Below are 14,239 nucleotides of genomic sequence, written 5' to 3'. Positions count from 1 at the left end.
AAATTGGCTGGGTGTAGTGGCACATGCCTCTGTATTCCTAGCTACTCAGGAGGTTGAGGCAGGAGAATTGCTTGAACCTGGGAGGTGGAGGTCGCAGTGAGCTGAAATTGTGCCACTGCGCTCCAATCTGGGTGACAGAGCAAGACTTGGTCTCAAAAAAAAAAATTTTTTTTGTGTGGAAACAAGGTCTTGCTGTGTTACCCAAGCTGCTCTCAAACTGCTGGCCTCAGGGAGTCCTTCCACCCTCAGCCTCTCAGAGTGCTGAGATTATAGGTGCGAGACACTGATCCTGGCCTGAGTTTCATATCGTTTTCATGAGTCACAAAATATTCTTTTGATCTTTCCATTTAAAAGTGTTAACATCCACTTAAAACACTCATCCATTTAAAAGTGTTAACTCATTCTTAGCTCATGAGACAGCAGGCTGGATTGGCCTGTAAACCATAGGTTGCCAACACCTATGCAGGGGACTGATATCTCACTGCCATAGCATCGAAGCAGGGACTGTGGCCTCCGAGGCAGAACACAGCTTTCATTAGCTTGCCAGCTATAGGCTTTATTAATAGTTTCTAGTTTTGTCTCTGCCTTGCTTTTATAGTGAAGAGCATGTCATCTTATTGTTCTCTACTCTCAAAAGATACATACAGGACAGCTGATAGCATCCACTTAGAGCTAAGACTGCTTTTTGTGAAGAGGACACCCTGCCATACTGGTGACTGGACATAAAGTGTGGGTTCCAGCCTCTCTGAGCAAACTTTGAAGCCCATTTTCTGGAATAATGGTAGTAGCCAGGAAGTCCCTACTCCTGTTCTAGGGTGACCGGCCTCTACCAGCCCTTAAATAGGTGCTCAGCCCCACAGAAGTCCTTTAGCACAGAGGGTGCTGCTACTGGGTCTTTTCTGCGTTGCTCCTCACTATGACTTGCCATTGGAGAGACCAAATTTTTTCCATAACCTTCTGAATTTAATTTATGTTTGTCAAAAGAAGTTTGTTTTGTTTGTATCTGTCTAGCATTAACACACTTGTTGAAAAAGGTAGTAAATTGTCCGTATTGCCATTTCAGCCCATTTCCTTCCTCTGCCTGCGTCATCAGCTCTCCTGAGTGCTATCATGGCAAGCCAAGCCCTGAGACACTTAATGTTTATCAAGTCAGGGGCCTCACTCGGGTATTTGAATCTATGATTGAAAGACCGATAAAGAGGGGCCATTGTGGCCCAGAGGGACTGTCTAGTTTCCTCCTGACCCTCCACCTTGAAGAATTTTTTAGAGATTGGTTCTTGTGAATGTCCCTCTGTCTTCCTAAGAGATCCCACTGCGGAAGCAGACTCGCTAAAAAGTACCAGGAGACATACATACGTGTATTCCTACATTCCATGGGGTTTATGGTCATTTTGTTTTTCTCTTTTATGCTAACCTCAATATTTCTGTATTATAATAGGATCTCTCTAAGAAAAGTAGCTCAGTTGAGAAGGGAAACCTGATAAAACCCTAGACCACTGATTTTCAAGTTGGGAAGTAGAACATACATATTAAAATCACCTAAGTGACTTTTTCCAAGGGAGCTTGCCCTCTCCAGGTGATATTAAATACAAATTCAACTATTCTTATTAGGAATATGTTGGCTCAGAAAAAAAGCCTGATAAATCACAAGTATAAGGTTTTTGCCTCTGTTCCAATAGAACACCATTCTTATTTTCTCCATGTTCTGGTCAACATATGATCATGTTCTCAGAATTACAGAAAGTAAAATCTGGTGATCACATTATTCAGAAAATAGGGATAAGTTTTGGAGATAACGTTATGACAGACTTAATGTTTTCTGTACCATATAGTTCCTTGGTTTTTATTTAATTATTGAGAATGTATGGCTTTTTTTTTTTTTTTTTTTTTTTTTTGAGATGGAGTATCACTCTGTCATGCAGGCTGGAGTGCAGTGGCGTTATCTCAGCTCACTGCAACCTCCCAGGTTCAAGTGATTCTCCTGCCTCAGCCTTCTGAGTATCTGGGATCACAGGCACGCACCACCACACCCGGCTGATTTTTGTCTTTTTGGTAGAAACAGGGTTTCACCATGTTGGCCAGGCTGGTCTCAAACTCCTGACCTCAGTTGATCTGCCCACCTTGGCTTCCCCAAAGTGTTGGGATTACAGGCATGAGCCACTGTACCCAGCCTGTATGGCTTTTTATTTTTATTTTTTTATTTTTTTTTTATTTTTTTTTTTTGAGACGGAGTCTCACTCTGTTGCCGGGGCTGGAGTGCAGTGGCCGGATCTCAGCTCACTGCAAGCTCCACCTCCCGGGTTCATGCCATTCTCCTGCCTCAGCCTCCGAGTAGCTGGGACTACAGGCGCCCGCCACCTCGCCCGGCTAGTTTTTTGTATTTTTTAGTAGAGACGGGGTTTCACTGTGTTAGCCAGGATGGTCTCGATCTCCTGACCTCGTGATCCGCCCGTCTCGGCCTCCCAAAGTGCTGGGATTACAGGCTTGAGCCACCGCACCCGGCTGTATGGCTTTTTAAATTAGAAAACAAGTAAAGATTTAAATGAATGGCTGAGTGATGAGGTGTGTCTGGTTACCAACCACTGGTTAGCTACTCTGTCACATGGCAGCTTCATTCCTACTGGAAGCATTATTTTCTCCTACCTTTCACGGGGCTCAGTGAAAAAACAAGGCTTAGGGCCCCTCCTCACCATCCCCACTGCTTACCTCCCCGATGGATAACCCTGTCATGCCAGCTTCTCTTTGCATTGGCCAATAGATGCAATCTTGAGTGGTCAGATGGGCATTCCAGCTATCACCCTGCAAAAACTTCTCCATCTGCCTCCCATAGGAGCTGGCTGGGCATCACTGTGGATCTGTGTGGCTTAGCTTTGTTGTTAAATGCTCTGCATTTAAGGTAATGTGTTGGCATTCTCCTAGTCTAGTCTCTTTGTTAATGTGCCTCTCACTGGTGTAACTTGGGTTTTTACACAGATAGAAGCTGTCCCTCTGTATCACTGAGATAGATCACGGCTTTTCTTTCTGAATGCCCAGGCGTACTGTTAATAGATAGGGCTATAAAGAATAGTGTCAAGTATACCTTCCAAACCAAATTGGATGGGAGTTTTAAAGGAGTACACGTTTGGAGCCTCAGATTGAATTTGAAAACTCTGTGGTCATTGATTTTGATTTTGTTCTAAAGTATTACATAAAATTGTAGGACATTCAAAGGACCTTAGAAATTATTAAGTGATCTAAAGAAGGGATCCTTATAGGTAAAGAAATAGACTTGGGAATTCAAGTGGTCTTCTCATTGCTAATTAGCTACATTTTATAATTATGTGTGGACCCAGAGTGGAATCTGAGGGTTTCTTTTTTTTTTTCCATTTTTAATCCAAAATTGTGTGTGTTCATTTATTTATTTATTTTGAGACGGGGTCTCAGTCTGTGAGTGAGGCTGGAGTATAGTGGTGCAGTCATGGCTCACTGTAGCCTTGAATTCCTGAACTCAAGTTATCCTCCAGCCTCAGCCTCCCACAGTGCTGAGATGACAGATGTGAGCCACCGCGCCTGGCCTGTTTACTTTTTAAGCAGTTTAATCCTTTCAAAAACAGGTCCAGGTTGAGAGAAAAGAGCCTGGTCACTTCTGTCTTTGTTTAAGTATTAATGTTGAACCCTGCTTTAATAACAGTAGGAATATATCAGTGAATGTAGGATTGAAAGAATTCTGTTGAACTTTGTACTTATTTTTCATTTTTTATTTTGATTAAAAATCCAGGCTTTAATTGTTTGCTTTCCTAAGATTGCTGCTAGCCAAGAATGTTTTGGCATGCCCAGAAAAAGTGTAGCGTGGTCATGGAATTGGTGTTTACTTTTTGCAGCCAAGGTGGTGCCCCAGCAGATCACACACACTTCTCCTCGGATCCAGCCAGACTACCCTGCCGAGAGGAGCAGCCTGATTCCCATCTCCGGACATCGGGCCTCTCCCAATCCTGTGGCCATGGAAACCCGAAGCGACAACAGGTAGGCGGCCACATGTCAGTTATTCTGCCTCACTATGTCACTAATGGCTCTGCTTTATCAGCATAAAACAAAATATCCCACAAATATGGCTTATATTTATTACTCATGTTTTCAGATTTTCCCCTGAAAGTAACTCTTCGTATAATTCCTTTTTTATGTGCGATTTTTTTCAAGCCGGTCTCCTTTTGATGGATGTTTTCCTAGTATCCATTTTTTTTTGGTTTTGTGTGTGTAATATTTTTTGGCCATTTTGAGAGTAAGGGTTGTAGCATTATGACCGTTTATCCATAAGTACCTCCATTTGTAGCACAGAAGAGTAAAGACATTCTTTGGCGTCCCGCGGTACAGCTATCTGAACGGATTCCGAGCTCTCCCTTCTCTTTTACTCATGGGTGTTTTTGAAGAGTGTGGAGAGGCCGGTTGTTTTGGGGAATTTGATACTGTCACATTGTTTTCTCATGGTTACATTCAGGTTATACCAGGTAAGCAGTGTGTTCTTCCCATTGCATCAGAGCTCATGCGGTCTGTTTTCCCCGTATTGGTTATGTTAACATTCATTACTTAGTGAAGGTGATGTTTGCCAGTTTTTTTCGACTCATTACTTAGTGAAGGTGATGTTTGCCAGTTTTTTTCTACTGGAAAGGCATGTTTTTCTCCTTTGTAAACAGGTAATCTATATGGAAATATCTGAGTAAAATTATCCTGTTCTCCAGTAAACATTCATTCAATCGTTGTAGATCTATTATTAATTCCTGGCTGAATCAATTACTAATATGATAGTTGCAAAATAGTGAGTTTTTCTAACGCGTTGTCTATATTAGCTGGCATTCTGATGTAAAGAGACTTTCTCTTACCCATCCCCATTTATTTTTTATGTTGAGCATTTTACTGTTTTTTAATCAGCTCAGGCTTGTGGATTTGCTTTCATTCATTAGAATCTATTGCCGTCATCTATTTTGGGGCTCAAATGATCTCATTTGGTCCTTGGGGGTTCTTTCTGTCTACTTCTGTGGATTTCACCACATGCCCTCTGTTCTAGCCCTTCCTTATTTTCTGTGACGAGATATTCTGGATTCCTATTGAACTTTATCTGTCTGGCTCTGAAATCTGCTGTTTCTCTAAGGAGCCCTTTGTCATTTACAAACCAAGACCTGGGCATTAGCCCTGCTTGTTGCTATGGGTTGTCCTTCTTCCAGGCCCTTTGAGCAGGCAGAGCTAGGAGGTATATAATATTTTAAGAACATTTGAGTTCATACTGATACCTCTACTTCAACCCCATCGCTTCCCCCATTCCATGTCTGTATCTGCCTCTCCCGTAAAGTACCCTGTACAGTGTACACAAAGTAATTTCAAAAGCAGATGATTGTTAAGTGTTCTAATTTGATCATTTGTGTCTAGGAATGCTTACAGATTTTGATACATTGATATGTCCATCCACCTTGTTGAATACTCCTATTAGCTCTCAATGTTTATAGATTCTCTAAATAATTCTGTAAATTAGCTCTAAATGTTTATAGATTTATAAATGTCCTATGTGTGTGTTTATTTTGCCTACAAATAAGGACAGTTTGAGGGGAAAGCAAGAGGGTCTTATCATTTTCATTTGTTTTTTTGTTTTGTTTTTGAGACAGGGTCTTGCTCTGTTGCCCAGGCTGGAGTGCAGTGGCACCGTCATAGCTCACTGCAGCCTCGACTTCTGAGCTCAAATGATCCTCCCACCTCAGCCTCCCAAGTAGCTGGGACTACAGGCACATGCCATCATGCCTGGCTAAGTTTTTTTATTTTTTGTAGAGATGAGGTCTCACACTGTTCCCCAGGCTGTAGTGCAGTGGTGCAGTCTCGGCTCACTGCAATCCCTACCTCCTAGGTTCAAATGATTCTCGTGCCTCAGCCTCCTGAGTAACTGGGATTATAGGCCTGCACCACCACACCTGGCTAATTTTTGTATTTTTAGTAGAAGGCGGAGTTTTGCCATGTTGGCCAGGCTGGTCTTGAGCTTCAACCTCAAGTAATCTGCCTGCCTCAGCCTCCCAGAGTGCTCAGGCTGGTCTCGAACTCCTGAGCTCAAGTGATTCACCCGCCTCAGTCTCCCAAAGTGCTGGGATAGCAAGCATGAGCCACTGTGCATGGCCTACTTCTATTTTCTTAGGCATTTATATCATGAATAACTATTGACTGCTATAGAATATTTTTATCTTCTATGTTTTAAATTATTGTTCTCTTTTAATTTTTAAAATTTATCTAAAACATGAATAGACATTCTGATGTTGAAGCATTTCTCTCCCTGTGATAAACTATTCGATTATGATGTATTTAACTTTATATGATACTTAATTCAATTTTATGTAGGATTTTTTGTTGTTGTAGTGAGTTAGATTTGTTTATAATCTTTCTTTTGTCTTATTCTCCTGTTCCAGTATTAGTATCAAGGCTATATTAAGCTCAGAAAATAAACTAGGAGCCAGGTACAGTGACACATATCTGTCGTCCCAGAATTCAGGCAGCTGAGGCAGGAGGCTTGATTGGACCTAGGAGTTCAAGGTTGTAGTGTGCCATGATTGTGCTGTTGAATAACCACTACGCTCCAGCCTGGGCAACATAGCAAGACCCTGTCTCTGAAAACATAAAAATAAGTTGGATCTCATTTCTTCTTTCCATTGTTTCTGAAGTAGCTCAACTGAAATTGGGATTATTTATGTATTTTTAGTGAAACTGGCCAGTAAAACCAATTTGAGTTGAGTGTAGTTCATGAGGAATTGAGCAGGGAAGATTTGATTACTGAGTTTTTGTGAATTGGTTTTCAGACTTATTCTCAAAAATCACCCATAGAATATTATCTGTGTTTTTTACATTTATTAATATAGGTGTTTATAGTATCCACTTTGTTTTTGTTTTTTTAATTTTGCATTCTTGGTGTGTGTCCTGTGATGTAAGAGTTTGTTTGGGACACAATTTGAGCAAAGCTCATTTGGCAGTTCTGATACAAAGAGGAGCTGGGGGATAGGATCATTTGAAAGTGAAGAAGAAAATGACTATTTTGTTTGCTATCATCTGTTCTGTCTCTAGACCGTCTGTTCCCGTTCAGTTCCAGTATTTTTTGCCAACTTACCCCCCTTCTGCATACCCACTGGCGGCACATACCTACACTCCAATCACCAGTTCCGTGTCCACTATCCGACAGTATCCAGGTACGAACCCTGCTTTTTAGATGACTTTTCACAGTTTCATTTTTGCCAACAATAACGTAGAAATTGATTAGGGGTTATTTCTAGTATGAGAGTAATTATTTCAGCTTCTGTTTTCAGATTCAGATAAAATGTGAAGCTTGAAGGTCTTAAATAATCGTCTTTGTGATCTATAAAAGGTTGTTACTCGTTAGTGATATTTGCATAGTATTATGCCACCCTGAGGATAATCATGTTAACAATTTTTGTTTCTCCTTAAAATGACAGTAGTTACAATGAATAGAGCTGCACTTTTATAGGGTTTCCATTGTTTTATGCAAATATTGGTTGTATTTTTAAAAAATGTATAAAGGTTTGTTTATAATAACTTTTACTTTAGGTTCCATGGTACTTGTGCAGGTTTGTTATATAGATAAACTACATGTCACAGGGATTTGGTGTACCAGTTATATGTTTTTTAGTTCAGTTATGCTCTCCTCTTACCATCATGATGTGTAAATAGTGTTCTTTTTGCTAATCCAGGAAAAAACAATCCTTAAATGTCAGAGTCTGTGTAATCTTTTCCTGTGGGACCCTCAGGTCACTCTGGGCGTCAGAAAGCCTTATTTCCAGCCAGGCGCAGTGGCTCATGCCTGTAATCCCGCACTTTGGGAGGCCAAGGCAGGCAGATCACTTGAGGTCAGGAGTTCAAGACTAGCCTGGCCAACACGGAGAAACCCCATCTGTACTAAAAATACAAAATTAGCCAGGCGTGGTGGCACATGCCTGTAATCCCAGCTACTCGGGAGGCTAAAGCAGGAAAATCGCTTGAACTTGGGAGGCAGAGGCTACAGTGAGCCACGATTGTGCCATTGCACTCCAGTCTGGGTGACAGAGTGAGACTGTCTCATAAAAAAGAAAGCCTTATTGCCTGGGGCCGGGCACTGTGGCTGACTGATACCTGTAATCCCAGCACTTTGGGTGGCCATGGTGGGCAGATCACTTGAGCCCAGAAGTTTGAGACCAGCCTGGTCAATATAGGGAGACCCCATCTCTACAAAAAATTAAAAAATTAGGCGGGCATTGTGGTGCATGCCTGTAGTCCCAACTACTGAGGAGGCTGAGGTGGGAGGATTGCCCGAGCCTAGGAGGTTGAAGCTGCAGTGAGCCATGATGGCACCACTGCACTCCAGCCTAGGTAACAAAGTGAGAGCCTGTCTCAGAAAACAAAGAAAAAAAGAGAAAAGAAAGTGTTATTGTTGCCTGGATTGTGGGCATTGCCCTCCTGCCACATGGTGCTGTATGGCCGCCAGCGGCATGTGTGGCCACAGAGCACTTGAAGTAGGTTAGTACATGAAAAACTCGATTGTTAATTTTGTTTAATTTTGAGAAATTTCAAGTATGTCTGGAACAACTTAGCAATGCAAAACTACTTTTTCAGTTGTAGGCTTTATGAAATCAAAATACAGATTAAGCACATCTGATAAAAATTCATGAGATGTACTCGAAGAGTAAGATATACCCTAGATATTGAAGACATAGTATAGAAAAGAGAATGCGAAATATCTTGTTAAGAATTTTTAGGCCAGGCGCAGTGGCTCACGCTTGTAATCCTAGCACTTTGGAAGTCTGAGGAGGAAGGATCGCTTGAGACCAGGAGTTTGAGATCAAGCTAGATGAGACCTAACCTCTACCAAAAATACAAAAATTAGCCAGGCATGGTGGTGCGTGCCTGTAGTCCCAGCTGCTTGGGAGGCTGAGGCAGGAGGATTGCTTGACCCCAAGAGGTTGAGGATGCAGTGAGCCATGTTGTTGGCACCGCTGCACTCAAGTCTGGGCAAGAAAGCGAGACCCTTGTCTCAAAAAAAAAAAGTTTATTAATAACATATTGAAATAGTAATATTTTGAATATATTGGGTTAAATAAAATATGTGATCAAAATTAATTTGGCCTGTTTCTTTTTTTTTTTTTTTTTTGAGACGGAGTCTCACTCTGTTGCCCAGGCTGGAGTGTAGTGTCGTGATCTTGGCTCACTGCAACTTCCGCCTCCAAGCTTCAAGCGATTCTCATGCTTCACTGTCCCCAGTGGATGGTATTATAGGCATGTGCGTCCACACCCAGCTAATTTTTGTATTTTTAGTAGGGATGGGGTTTCACCCTGTTGACCAGGCTGGTTTTGAACTGCTTCTCTCAGATGATCGCCCGTCTTGGCCTCCCAAAGTGGTGGGATTACTGGCATGAGCCACCGCACCTGGCCTGTTTCAAACTTTTTTTTTTTTTTTCTCTTTGAGACAGTCTTTCTCTGTCACTCAGGCTGGGGTGCAGTGGTGCAATAATACCTCACTGCCTCCTCAGATTCCTGAGTTCAAGGGAATCCTCCCATCTCAACCTGACATACCTCGTGCCTGTAATCCCAGCACTTTGGGAGGCCAAGGTGGGCCAAGCTGGAACCAGAGGCATGTGTTATGATGCCAAGCTAATTCTTTAATTTTTTATAGAGATGGGGTCTTGCTATGTTGCACAGGCTGGTCTCCAACTCCTGGGTTCAAGCATTCTTCATATCTTAGTCTCCCAAAATGTTGGGATCAAAGGCAGAAATCACCACACCGGGCTCTTTTTACTTTTTTATTGTAGCCACTGGAAAATTTAAAGTTGCATGAGTGACCCAATATGCCATTGAACAGTGTTGGTCTAAAATTTCAAACATTGTAAGATACTTGTTTATTTAGGGAAAAGGTAGCTTATAAGTGTAAAATATTTAAATGGCTTTGAAAACAAGTTCCTACGTCTCTGGATTGTTTTGATAACTAAGGAAAAAGTCCTCTGTGTTTATTTTCTTTCCACAGATAGTGAGAAATTCCTCCTTTTTTGTTGCTTTCTGTGAATGCTCTTGTTTTTGTTTTTTTTTTTAATATACACAGTAGATGGGGTGTTTGCCTTGTAGGACACAGGACGCTTGCTTGTTCTCTCTTTCTGGTGGATACATGCCATTTGATATTCATAACTGTTATATTTCAAAACTGCCTGTGATAGTGGCCCTATCAAGTAAAGCAGAGGTTCTTGACCTGGGACCCCTGGGTGTATTTCTGACGTTTTATATTAATTATTTAACACAGTTGCCTGACTAATATTTGCAGTTGAATAGCTGATTGCCTTTTTTCTTGTTTTTATCATGTTTCTAGTAATCTGTAGAAAGACATCATCATATTGGTAGGAAGTGAAAGGAAATAACAATCCCAAGTATATGAAGGTTCAAGTAACAGTGTTTATTTATTTATTTTTTTCAAACCATGAATTTAGATCTTATACAGTGGAAGAAATCTGTGTTTATTTTAGTGTTTTTCTCTTTATGTGGAGTGTGTGGAATGAAGCCAACCTTCTTGTAGTTACCTTTTGCATCATTTTTAGTTTCAGCTCAGGCTCCAAACTCTGCCATCACAGCTCAGACTGGCGTGGGGGTAGCGTCTACCGTCCACCTAAACCCCATGCAGTTGATGACAGTGGATGCATCACATGCTCGACATATTCAAGGGATCCAGCCAGCACCCATCAGTACCCAGGGCATCCAGCCGGCCCCCATCGGAACCCCAGGGATACAGCCCGCACCACTTGGCACACAGGGAATTCACTCAGCAACCCCAATCAACACACAAGGGCTTCAGCCTGCACCAATTGGTACTCAGCAGCCTCAGCCTGAAGGAAAGACTTCAGGTAATTTTAAATTTTTGCATAGAAGGTGGTTTGGAGAAAAGAAATACATTTGGATTTAAATCCTTTCTCTGCCACTGGCTTTGTCGTCTTTTAATTTCTCTGGGCCTTCGTTTCTTTGTATTAATAATATGAATTGCTTAGAACTTAAAATTTCAGGGTCACTGTAAACGTTAGAAATAATATACCTCACGCCTGTAATCCCAGCACTTTGGGAGGCTGAGGTGGGTGGATCATGAGGTCAGGAGATCGAGACCATCCTGGCTAACATGGTGAAACCCCGTCTCTACTAAAAATACAAAAATGATCCATATGTGGCAGTGCGCACCTGTAATTCCAGCTACTCTGGTGGTTAAGGCAGGAGAATCACTTGAACCTGGGAGGCAGAGGTTGCCGTGAGCTGAGATGGCACCGCTGCACTCCAGCCTGGGCAACAGAGCAAGACTCTCTGAGAAATAAAAAGAAAGGAAAAAGTAGTGGTATGGTTCACACCACTGCACTCCAGCCTGGGCAACAGAGCAAGACTCTCTCTCAAAAAAAGAAAAAGAAAAAATAATGGTGTGGATCACGCACCAGTAGACTTAGTAACTGCTCCCGTTTAGCTGTCTGCTCTTTGTCAGATGAACATTGTGCTCGTGTCCCTTATCAGTTGGAAACTGGACAGTTAGAACATGGATCCCTAATTCTGGTGGTCTCGTCGTTTGTGTTTATGTCTTCTGCAGCATTTTGTTTCTGTTGTTTCCCTCTCTTCAATGTTCTTTCCCGTTGCTTCTCTCCTCTAGCAGTGGTGTTGGCAGATGGAGCCACAATTGTGGCCAACCCTATTAGCAATCCATTCAGTGCTGCTCCAGCAGCAACGACCGTGGTGCAGACCCACAGCCAGAGTGCTAGCACCAATGCTCCCGCCCAGGGCTCATCGCCACGGCCAAGCATACTCCGGAAGAAACCTGCCACAGATGGGTGAGTAGACCTGGTGGTGCCAAATGACACCTCTGATTCTGGATATAACTGGTATACAGAATAGTCACTCTTATCTAATGCTGGTATCAAACTCATCTCTCATTTTCTGTGGCATGTTAAAATTTCCTCCAAAACAGCTTGACCACAGGATTATTCAGTAGAGCCTTACCCAGCTGAGACTGTAAGATCTTAACAAATCCTGGAATCAGTGAGGTGTTAGTTTGTAAGCATCTGTTGCATACTGCTTAAATTCTCTCTAGTTCTGGAACTTCAATCATAGAACTTTTAAAGTAGTTTATAATTAACTCTTGGGCTTGTGTAGGTAGTTACATTAACTCATACTGTATACTTCATTCAGCATGAATCGTTGCTGTTGAAACAGGAAAAGTTCCCTTGCTCCCCTCTCAGGGCGTGCAACAGTGGGAGTGACTTGCTTCTTCGTTGCCCTGCTGCTCCAACCTCTAGAGGAGCATACAGACAGGCAGACTGTGGGGCTCGGACCCTGCAGCAGCATCTAGAGGTGAATGTTTACAGCTGAAACCCCCATGGGCACGTGTTACAGAGTGCTCTTTTCGTTTAGCCATCCATAGATGACTTGTATTAACCAGCTCAATTAGACCCCTGCCTTATGGCAAGGTCAGAGGGCTTTCTGTTTCCCAGGGTTCTTGCCTTGGTGTACTGGAAGAATGGGATCACGCGTGGGCTTGGAGAATGAGTGTAGGGTTTTACTGAGTAGAAGTAGCTCTCAGCAGATGGGGGAGCCGGAAGGGAGATGGAACAGCCCCGGCTCTCTGACTGCCCTGGCCAAACCGCGTCGTTCTGCTGGTCGGTGGCCTGCTGGCGTACCAGCGTCTGTCATGTGCTCTCCCACCGGCATGCTCTCCTCGCCGTCCTCTTGCCGTCCAGCTGCTTGTGTCTTCCTTCGCCGATGTGTTCCTCTTGATGCCCAGCCACTTGCGTGCCTGCCTGCTAGGGTCTCGGAGGTTTTTACAGGCACAGGATCAGGGTGTGGCAGGCCATGGTGGTCTGGGGGAAATGCAGCATTTGGGCAGGAAAACAAAAATGCCTGTCATCACCTAGATCTGTGGGCACAGGCCGGGGGTAGAGCCCTCACCAGGGACCTGCCCCTTTCCAGCACTTCCCTGCTCCCCTTCTAAATCACTGTGGGCAGACAATTTCTGAAGTGTAGTAAGAGTCATATTTAGTAGCAGATAGTGTTTTGTGTTGCCATGTAAGCTTCTCAGTTGGTGGATCATAGGCAGGAAGGTATGTGCTGTGCTGTTCAACTTACACATTCTGGAGGTGGGAGATGAGCGGACATGTTTCAGAGAGCAGAGTTTCTGTGGCTCAGCTGAGCTAACAGCATCAACATAAACAGATTAAAGCAAGTGCAAACTTAAATTGCTGGGACTAGGGTCCCTGCAGGGTTTTTATTTCCACAGAGCTGTGCGTAGACCAGAGTCCCTATCTTTGCTGCTTGTGAATACTTTGTACTTTTTTAAAGGACAAGTCAGTCCGTGACAAAGTTACCTTATTAGTAGAAGCACAAGGCAAAGCTTGTGGTTAAGATGACAGATTGATTACACACGTCTGAAATCTCTCCCTCTCATAGCCCTATATAACTTCTTTTCAAAAAAGTTGTAAACACACAAGGATGGGGAGAACAGGAGAGGACACAGTAGCAACTGAAGCTGGGAAGCAGGCCATCACGTGATGGCGTCCTGGCTCTGAGAAAGCTAAATGTGAAGCTTGCATAGGGGAAAGTTGAGAACCATTCTCTTTTAAAATTGGAAAATCTTCAAAAGGACCAACAACAGGAAGATTCTGGGGGCGAAGGAAGGGGCTCTCTCTCTCTTAAGGAGGATAAGTTAAAACCTTTGAGTTTGAAAAGTGTTAAAGTTAGAGCCCAGAATCCCATTTTCTACCTATGCCATGTGGTGTACTGCCCCTTCCCAACTTCAGCAGGAGCCTGAAAGTTCAAACTCTGCAGATGGTCCACTAGGATCACCCAGCACTATGGAGGTCATGGGTATTTTACCAGAAAGAAATTGTGACTCACCATGAGTGTATGGAATGCTGAACACTTTCCAGTCCACTGCCTGCTTTCAGCTGATAGAACTGTGGCAGGTGAATTTGATTCTTGATAGAAAATGAGAAGAGGACTCTACTTTCCTTCTGGGGAGTCTATGCCGCCCAAGGGGAAGCTCTAAAGATACTGACACTAGGGCTTCCCTAAGGACAGGGTTAGATTACCCTGCAGTGAACCTCATAGTAGATATGCCCTTGCAGAGCTCAGAGCTCCCAGCCAGCATTTCAGTCCCTCTCCCCACTCCCCCACTCTGAATCGTGAACATACAACCAAAGATAGACACATATTTGAGGGGACCTCTAATGGGGGAAGACAG

The 14,239-nt window shown here is 43.1% G+C and overlaps 1 protein-coding gene across 10 annotated transcripts in view; it reads left to right on the top strand.

Moving 5' to 3' along the window:
* Positions 1-14,239, top strand: part of SAP130 (Sin3A associated protein 130) — an 82,581-nt gene that overhangs the window by 28,516 nt on the left and 39,826 nt on the right. For 6 of the 10 annotated variants that reach the window (XM_030916658.1, XM_030916662.1, XM_010363430.2 and 3 more), the window contains exons 11-14: positions 3,861-4,002; positions 7,069-7,190; positions 10,575-10,877; positions 11,657-11,834. In XM_030916658.1, coding sequence (XP_030772518.1) covers positions 3,861-4,002; positions 7,069-7,190; positions 10,575-10,877; positions 11,657-11,834 — 745 coding nt within the window. The remainder of the gene's footprint in view (positions 1-3,860; positions 4,003-7,068; positions 7,191-10,574; positions 10,878-11,656; positions 11,835-14,239) is intronic. The other 4 variants (XM_030916663.1, XM_030916659.1, XM_030916661.1 and 1 more) reach the window with 1 other exon arrangement.

The sequence above is a fragment of the Rhinopithecus roxellana genome, chromosome 14 (genome assembly GCF_007565055.1).
Source record: "Rhinopithecus roxellana isolate Shanxi Qingling chromosome 14, ASM756505v1, whole genome shotgun sequence".
Classification (NCBI taxonomy): Eukaryota; Metazoa; Chordata; class Mammalia; order Primates; family Cercopithecidae; genus Rhinopithecus; species Rhinopithecus roxellana.
This window is presented reverse-complemented; position numbering and strand designations above follow the sequence as displayed.